Raw genomic sequence first — 9764 nt, 5'->3', positions numbered from 1 at the left:
CTACATTCTTTTCTTACCAGGTGGCTCAGATTGTGCTCCCCGATGGCTTTCCATATTCACATTCTCTTCATCTGCTGGGAAAAAAAGACATTTAGTATTCAAATTCTCTTATCTTCAAAGTTGTTGATTAATAGTGATCGTTTGAGAGAAGGAGCAGCATTGAAGAAACTGGGCTAGTAATAGTAGTTGTGTTTCCCTTGGGTTGCCTGCATGTTAATTTTAATGTGCATGGTAAATGTTACTCGGCTTCCAAGCTTCTCAAATTACAAAACAGCAGTTCCTGGCTGGACTGCTGCTCTATCATCTCCCTTCATCAGCCAGTCAGAAAGACTAGAAAGGACAAAAACATAGCTTCTGCCTCATCTATCACCCATAGTACTCCCCAAGTTCTCCAATCCAAGTTATATCTTATTTAGGTGGAAAGGATATAGACAGAAAGCAACAGACAACTGCAGAAGAATATTTTGGGGATGAACATACAGGTAGTTGTCAGAAACCCAGTATGTAGGCAAGAATCTTGCGAAGATGCAAAGGCAAGATTTACAAAATTAGAAATGACAAGGTATTTTCCAGCATGAAAGCAGTCTGTAAGCCTCAACCTCCACTCAGTTTTCCTTAAAGAAATGTTTTCTTGTAGTCTCTCCCGCTTACTCTTTAGCAGGAAGTGCTTTTATTTCAAGAAATGAAAAGCCTTAACTCTGCTTCTGCGGAGTAGGGCATTCTTCAGACATCCTTAGATGACTAGTAATAGAGGTTACTCCCTGTGAACACAAATTTACTGTGCTATTAAAACTACCTTATGCATAAGATCAGTTTCTAGCCCCCATATAAATACAAAAGCACATCTCTTTAGACAGTAGAAAACAAAATTAGTTTTAAATTCTTACCGCTTTGTTTGAAACAGAGTTTCTTCTTCTGGTAAGCAATGAAACTAGATACTGCTCCAATTACAGTAGCAACCACAGCACTTACAATTCCAGCTATTGCTCCCTGAGAGCCTGAAAAGAGAGGTTTGTATGCATTTTTTAGAATTGAAAGCAATATCAAACTTGTATTGTCTCTAAGTAAACCTGGTGAACCTTGTTTCCAAAAAAACAATAAACTGAAATTATTACACAAAACTGCAGTATTCAACTCTTTCTGCCTTTGTAAATAATGAAAAGTGAATCCTCTAATTTTGAAACCATTGATTTCTTAATCAATGCCTGTTTTAAGTTTCACTAATTATAAAAGCTACCTACAGTCAAATCTAAGTTGTATGCATGCAATCACTGCACCAGCATCTCTGAGGCCTTAACACTTTTGAATAATTTTCAACATAAAGAATTTAAAGAATTATGAAAGCAGTGCTTGAAAGCAAGAATTCTAGACTCCAGAAAACTGAAACCCACTACCAGCAGTGACCATTCTAGCAGAATATTAGCAATACAGAAAAACTCAGAAAACACGCTTCAGACATGCAGACCATCACACACATAAATGTATGCATTTACCCTCAGCTTCTTCAGGTTTATTTGGACTTGACTCCTTTCGTCCTGTAAGAATAAACAAAAAGTTTAGATTTTACATGTCTAAACAGCAGTCATATCATAAGTGACAACCTTTTTGTCAAATAATCATGCAAAATTACAAGCTATCTACTACATCCATACAGTACTAAGCTCTCTGGCATTTCAAAGCACAGCTTGTGGTGATGCCAATTTCAGCCTTGGGTGCTCAGCACTTCTACAGAATGAGCATCACACACCTGAGAAATCTGGTTTAATCAGTTTGCCCATCACCACAGAATACTCAGTGCAGAGGAAGAGCACAGAATTTCAGGGTAGCATTCAACTGTATTTCCATGTAACCAACTATCTTTTCCTAAAATGCCAGCCTCATTTAATAAGTATTTTTGCAAGTTGCTTAGCAAACAAGGCAGAAGTTCTGTTAATACTATCCTTATTTGGGACTATGCAACTAACAGCACTGAAGCAGGTACCTGTGCAGATGAAAACACCACACAAGTCTCAACAGATGTTTCTTGCCCCTGCCAATTTTCAAGTTACTGCCCCAGAGAAACCTTGGAAGGTGAAGGCTTCCCAAAAAATTGCCATCAGTAATCTCTGTCTGGGACATCTCTGAAGAAGTCAGTAACCAGCAACACATCTCAACACCACATTAAGATACTTAACCTAATCCTGGCCTAAAAAGAGTAAAGTTGCAAAAATGCACACAGAGACAACTAACCCCATCCTAATGATGGTCATTACTGCACCTTGGTCCCAGTTACCACCTCTGTACTGAGTTACACTGTAACGATTAGACATGACAGATTACTCAAACCAAGTTCAGTTTTTATACTGCTCAGAGTAGATGTAACCTACATCACTTGGAAGTCTAAGGATCAATCTATCCTGTGGGACAGATTAAATCTCTGAGAACACAAGTTGGTCCCTCTTCTGATCCACCCATGGGGTTCCTAACACAATAACTAAAAAACTGAGATAAGATCTGAACACAGAAGATCTGACAATAACATCTGGATGCCTTCAAGAGTCATAGAATATGTTGGGTTGAAAGAGACTTTTAAAGGTCATCTAGTTCAACCCCTCCTCTGCAGTGAGCAGGGACATCTTTAACTAGATCAGGTTGCTCAAAGCCCCATCAAGCCTGACCTTGAAGGTCTCCAGACATGGGGCCTCTACCACCTCACTGGGCAACCTGTTCTAGTGTTTCACCACCCTCATAGTAAAGAACTTCTTCCTAATGTCTAATCTAAATCTACCCTGCTCTAGTTTAGCACCATTGCACCTTGTCCTACTATATTCATGGTGATTTTTAAAATAAATACCACATTCACATCTCAGTTTTAAACCCCATATTTCTTAGCATAACAGTAAAAAATATTGAAGGTTCCCAGGCCAGTTTTACCTCTTAATTGTCTGTGTTTTTTTGGCAGCAACAGAACACATTGCTTTTGAACTGGAAAGTATGATCTTAAGTTTCAGATACCAGAAACAAAGGTGTTACAGGTTAAACCACGTTAACTAGCTTGTGAGCAAGCTTTTCTCAAAAGCTCAGGTAGCCATAGGATCAATGTGAAGGACAACCTACTATCTTACCATTGGTGCCACTGCCATCACCTCCTCCTCTTGGTAAATGGCCATCAGCTAGGTCTGAATCATCAAAGCCACCTATAAAAAAAACCAAAAATAATATTATCTTACATGTTTTAAGTTCAGTTACAAGACAATTCAAGGCACATCATGGCATGGAAGTTTTCTCCAGATCATTCAGCTGAGTTAGTGGTGGTTTTAAGCTCAGCATCATAGTCACGAGATGTTCACATTTCAAAAGGCCGCCCAGTGTCAAGTCTCTTCAGCTCAGCACTGTACAGTTTGATAGTAGCACTGCTGCCTCTGGATTTCCTGAACAACTGAGAGAAGACACTGTAAAAGAGCAGGTAGTATTGCACAAGTCATAGGCTATGCAAGCAAGAAGCCCTGTAAGCTACTTAGCTGGAACAGCCCAAGTCTTACTATCTTGTTAAAGCAGAGAACAGACATGGACAAGGAAGGACCATTTCTTATGAAGTCTGCAGCTCTGAATGTTTCTTCAAAGTTGGGTTTCGAAGTCACAACCAAACTTTTGAACCTGTACAAGACAGTAGCTAGAGCATAGAAGAGTTCAACATGCCACAGTCCAGTGGCTGCAGTATTTGCCTGATAATGAGAAGATCCAAATGTAACTCCCTCCTCTGATTTATTGAGGGACACTGAACCAGTCCGTCTCTATTTCCACTCAGCCCTACCTCATGGGGCCTGAGTTCTCCTCCTTTCCTCTGCTGCCAAATGAGTTTATGCAAAGCAAATCTGTTTCAAGCAGCAAAGCTAAAAATCACTGCATCCGAGGATGTTTTAGTAGGGTGGCACAAGTACCATACTGAGGCACACAAGACCAGAATTAAAATATCTGCTGCAAATCAGGCAGAAGGAACAAGAACCAGGGATTGCATTCCAGATAAGGACTCTTTACTACCATATTCCTGGATAATGGTACCATTGAAGCAGCATCCATCTGAATCTGTTTTGATTTGAGTTGAGCCAAGACAGAGAAGACCTTTGAAGCACAACAGGCTGGGAAGGACAATTATTTTAAGCCTACCTTTCAAACACAAAATAATTGTAATTCTTAACTGGGGCTTTAAAAAGAAAAAAAAACACAACAAACTAAAAAAAAAATAACCCTTTAACTTTGAGCTATACCTTTAATTTAGATGCTTTAAGAACACAGATCACAAGTAGTTCTTACTTTTTAGGATGGCTAGCAGGGGATTCAGTTTGTAAAGATGAAAGGACTCAATCCAATAGACAGGTGCTTCACCATAGGCAGCCAAGAAGAGCATTGCCCCAAGAACACACACTCTGTCCCATCCTTCCTTCTCCCCACACCATCCTGCTTTTAAGTGAAAATGACTCAACAGGTTTGTTATGGAACTTCAAGAGTGCTACAAAGCTTATTAGTAAGAAAATTTTTCCTCAGTTCTCAGTGTTTATCCAGTGCAACATCTAATGTACATAGCAATCAATCAACAAGGAATAATTATTATAAGTTTAACTGAGATAGTAAAACCATGTCAAAATTCAGGAGTTTCTGCTAGAAGCCTTACCAGTGTCTTTAGGATGTGTAGGTGGACCTTGCTTCGGTTTATCTACACACAAAGGAGAGATTTAGGGAAGGGAAAAAAAACAACAAACAACAAACAAAAAAGGAAAAGGTTATGAGATCAAAAGCAGACCACAATACAGTAACTTTGAAAGGGACTAGGGAAAATTAGTAAATGCTTTTATACTGTTCAGAAATTCCTGTTAAGTCAGTCTTACCTGTGCCTCTAGGATTTGCAGATGGAGTTGGCTTGAGGTCATCTGCAAACAAATAGAGTTAGAATAAAGTGACCAAAGTTACTAGTATGAAGAGACCAAAAGCAGAGCATATAGTGACCTTGAAAGACTATCTTCCTCATGTCATCTTCCTTTCATTAGCTAATGCTATATTTGTTTGGTTATTCTAGGTTAAACGCTGTACTTCAGTGCAATTAACAGTGTGTCTGCTACATTAGCCTTGTATGTCAGACCCTTTGCTATAACTGAACGCATACAGAACTCACTAAGGGTTATGCAGCACATCGGATTTCAAACACTGAGCTTCTTTAAATTTTTCTACCAGATAGATATTTGGCTGCTTCCTCTTTTAAAACTACCGGATTTTAGCCAATAATAAAGGCTGGTACCTCACTTTATTGTTCTATTGTGTGTATTTTTATTTTTTTTTTTAAATATGGTCCCCACAGTGACACTTAGTTTAGTTTGCCACAAAATAGGAGACTAAGGCAGCATAATAGTTATCTCTGTACCATTTGGTCACAGTCTTTGTTGCCCACATTGAATTAACACACCAGCAGTGGTTTTCTAAAACTGTGTTTTCACAAGGGCTGAAGAAATTCCACAGTCCATTTCTCCTGTATGTTGCTTCTCCTTGATGTTGCATGGTCTTGCCTCCTCCCAGCTCTAGCACAAGTCAGATCAGGTTTCCTTAGTCTCTTGGTATCTTCAAAGGCAGTCACCTCCAGAGCACAGTCCTAAGACCCTAACTTAGGCTTGCCATCCTATAAAGGATCCCATCTCTTCACTTGCCTGAACAATCCAATTCATTCAGCCAACTGTTTCTCAGTTAACCAACTCTGTTTCTCAAAACAGACTGCTTCTCTCAAAGGGCTAAATCAAACAGAGCAGCAAACAGTGTTACTGTCCTACGACTGTATGCCTTGTGTTAGGAAAGCTGGATATACTGGACCAGGTCTCGTGATGGTACTCAAAAAGCTACTGTGCGTTATCTGCCTAACTGGATGTATGTTTTACTGGCCGAGTGAAAATAATGCTGTAATTTCTCCTGCTGCCCACACTGCAGAGCTGAAGCACATTAGAAAGAGTTCCTTCCCTCATATTATTTCAAACAGATTAATGTTTCTTTGTGCTACTAAAATTACTTCCTAGAAAGGATGAGATTACTTCAGATTTAAAAACTACTTCCATAAGTAATAGTTTATGGAATTAGTGCCATCTAGTGAAGACACAGCAATGAAATAAGTAGGACTTGGCTAAGAAATGAGTGAAATACATATGTTTTTTTTGATCCAGACACTTAAAAATGAACGTAAATAAACATAACTAGACTGTAATTATTTTTATCTTCAATTTGTTACCTTAATCAACTCAGAGCCCTTATTACATTTAAGTAGTACAGGATGGATAGACATTGCAGCAAGTACCACTGAGCAGTATCCAGGAAAATATGATACTTAACAGGCTGAAGAGCAAGTTCCAAATCAAAATCATTTGCAAACAGAGAATGTAATCCCTGAGTGTTCCCAAAGACAAATTTCAGTTCTATGCAGTCAATATTTTGACATACCCACAGCTCAATTATTCCACTGAGGTTTAAACAAACCATATGTGGGGAAGGTGTCATGCTTGGTCATGCAGGGATACTCAGAAACAAAAAAGTCAAAAAAGCAACCACTATTTTCCTGCCTACCTCCCAATATTTGCAAGAGTAATAATTACCAAATGCATCTTCTAAGCTGAAGTCGTCAAAATTCCCTGTAAAAGATGAAAGCAACAGTAAGAACATTATTTTTTTTCATACTCAAAACCAACACTTATCACAGTCATAAATATGTATTTGATCCATGTTGAAGTATATTTTCTGCTTCCTATGTCAGATTAGAATATGCTGAGTTAAGGATGAAGACAAACATTCTTCTCTGTTTCTCCAGACCACCATACACACATCTCTTCAGAAAAGAAATAGACCACTAAAAACTTTCTCTATAGAAAGGATCCAAGGGGCCAGAACATACATTTCTGCAGTCAATATAATGCACCTAATCCTTTCTTCTTGCCACCACTGTTGTATCCTTCCTTAGTGCAATCCACAGCATATTCTTTCCCAGCCTTCTTTCCACTGAACCACAAAATGAACAGCGGCACCGCTCCAATTCACAAGAATTTGCAAGATTCAAATGTGAAGAAGAACCTTGAAGCACAAAGACCAGTATGAAAGTTACACAAATGGGTAATGGATTTAATAACTTGATATTAAAAATTAATCTTCATGGGTTTAGAAGACTTATCTTTCCCCCTAACAAAGGTTAACAGTATGAGGGTGGTTAAGTTATTGGTACAGATGATTTCCAGCAGTTTCTTCAACTTCCTAAAAGACAGTTAAATGTAGCTGTCACCATTATGGGCTCTCTACTCCAGGCAGATTAAGTTTTATTGTCAGCCCTTAGGAGAAGAACATTCTTTCTTGTTGTTTTAGGTCAGTTGCTAGAGCTACTGCTGCTTACCCAGCCGACTGCAAACACACTAACTCAATATATTCATGATAAAAACTGGTTTCACAGTGTGAATATAGCAGTGTGATCTCAGCGGCAGAGGCTTGTAAGATAAATGGACAGCTAAAACAACTGCTTGGGATATTTCTGATAGTTCATCATGCCTACTTTCACTGAAGCACAGAAAAAGGCATGAAAGTAGATACTAGCTATTCAAGAAAAAGACTTCCAAATATACTGCTCCGGCCCCAAAAAATCTGGAAGACTTTTTCTACCTAATGATCATCAAGCCATCCAGAGCAGAAATTAATTCCAGCCAGAGTTACCTTAATTCAGAAGATACACACATAAAGCATTAATGTGTCTGGCTTTTCATCTAAGAATGTAGCTACAGGAGAGGAATCAGAACTGGATACTACAAAGTCTGAAGAAAGAAATAAAAAAAAAAACAAACATCAAAAATCAAATCACAGGCAGAATGTTCCTTCTGCTTACATGACAGGCCAAGTTAAGACAAGGACAGTCATGAGTCTAGTACCAGGAATGACAGGTATTCATATACTTGGTGACATCTTTGATCTCAACTGAGGTCAAAATTTAGATCTCTTTTCCTTCTCATTTAACTGCACTAATAATGCTTTTTTCTTTTTCCCCCAGTGAAGAAATGAGACTCAGATACATTTTTATTTTTTAATATGGAAGCAAGGAATAACAACTAGAATAAAAAAATTAAAGGCAAGCTTGCAGTTTCCTGAAAACATCCTTCAAGCTAGTCTTCAGTCTGCCCAACTGAACAGTTACAGCAGCAACTGAAATCTGAAGCCTAAGCAGCCACTCCCATACCATAGTAACATATCAACTGAGTACCACCTTGCTCACAGCCAAGTAGGGAGGTTGCACAGCCTGAGCAGTGACAAACTCCTTCATGGAAACAGGCAATTCATGGCTCTATTACGAGCAAAGTGAATGTAGAACCTCCTGGATAAAGTCATTAGGTATAGGTCTTGGACAGAAAGCAAGAAGATAGTTTACTTGGTGTTCTTCACTCCAGGTGGAGACTATAAACTCTCTTAGATACTTAGCTCATGAAAAACTGTTTCACAAAATGCAAAATATTTGCAGGTTGTTTATCTGAAGTCTACATCATCTTGCAATATAATCTTAAAAACCTCAGCAAAATGAGCAGTTGCTATAACCCAAATCTCATTTACCTCTGAAGTTACCCCTTATGTTTAGATTACACCAATAAACCTTCATATTGACAAGTAAACAAGGTCAAAACACCCAAGAGAAATTTAAACAGGTATTTGCATAGTTGTTCTTCAAACTTGAATTCTGGCTAGTTTGTTTTGTCGAGTAAATACATCTCCCAGGCTACAGTCCTCCAAGGAGGAATGTCTGAGAGAGGACCTGCGTAGGTATTTGCTAGTCTAATTCTAAGAAGGCAGGCAGAAGGATCTGTTGAAGGTGCATGCTACTCAAAATACTACCAGCGTAGCAACTAGAGGATGGACCACCACCATCTGTCTCTAGGCTAAAGATATATCTCACTAACTCAATGAATGTTACATTGGTGGGTGTATTTCAAGAGCAGCATTTCTTTTTAGGAGGACCGGCAGATGGAAAAACAAGCACGTAGACTCAACAATATGCTCTGGGGCAGCTGAAGTTTTACTGGGGCAGAAAAGAGGCTATTTGAAGAGTCTCCCACTTCCACCATGAAACTTAGTCCGAGAACTCTGAATGGTTCCAGTTGCAGTGGTTTGCTTCACGAAGAGGAAACCAGCGTAAAAGAGTGTGCATTCAGTGACATTGCTATTTTAAGGGATTGTTTTCACACGTGAGTTTCATGGAGAAATAATTTAGGATGAGACTGCTGACTCCAAATCTCACATAAGACATGCTTTGAAAGAGCAATAAACAAATCTGAGAGTTAATAAAAGAAAAAAAAACATTCCACATTAACTGGAATTATTCAATATCGTGCTACCACAATTCTGTTTTCCAGGCATGCAGTAAGATGTCAGGTTCTTCGAGTACACTACCTTATCTCAATAATAGTAGCAGAAAATGTCTAAACCTAGCTTATGAAACTCATTACAATAATCTGCACTCCGAAGTGCTGGCAGTCTCCTTTCCCATCAAAGACTGGTTGTTTCTCCACTGTTCATGACAAACCTTCATAGGTCTTTAAAGTGCTTGCTTTTACAACTGTACTCCCTCAGCTTTTAGTATGGGTGGGTCCATACTACTCAAGTAGAAGATCAATTACTTAGTCTGAAAGAAGAGGCTCAGATCCAGGGATTCGGCTCATTCCAGGGAAGAAACAATCAGACAACAGAGCTAAAGCTACAGAACTAGAACAAAGATGGTAGCGGGATCCAAG

At 38.8% G+C, this 9764-nt stretch overlaps 1 protein-coding gene across 1 annotated transcript in view; it reads right to left on the bottom strand.

Moving 5' to 3' along the window:
• Positions 1–9764, bottom strand: part of LOC104548417 (CD99 antigen-like) — an 11003-nt gene continuing 1239 nt past the window's right edge. The window contains exons 2-6 of the mRNA XM_010194429.1: positions 4866–4907; positions 3105–3176; positions 1494–1535; positions 888–998; positions 1–74 (exon numbers count right to left, since the gene is read on the bottom strand). Coding sequence (XP_010192731.1) covers positions 1–74; positions 888–998; positions 1494–1535; positions 3105–3176; positions 4866–4907 — 341 coding nt within the window. The remainder of the gene's footprint in view (positions 75–887; positions 999–1493; positions 1536–3104; positions 3177–4865; positions 4908–9764) is intronic.

The sequence above is a fragment of the Mesitornis unicolor genome, unplaced genomic scaffold, assembly GCF_000695765.1.
Source record: "Mesitornis unicolor isolate BGI_N332 unplaced genomic scaffold, ASM69576v1 scaffold22841, whole genome shotgun sequence".
Classification (NCBI taxonomy): domain Eukaryota; kingdom Metazoa; phylum Chordata; class Aves; order Mesitornithiformes; family Mesitornithidae; genus Mesitornis; species Mesitornis unicolor.
This window is presented reverse-complemented; position numbering and strand designations above follow the sequence as displayed.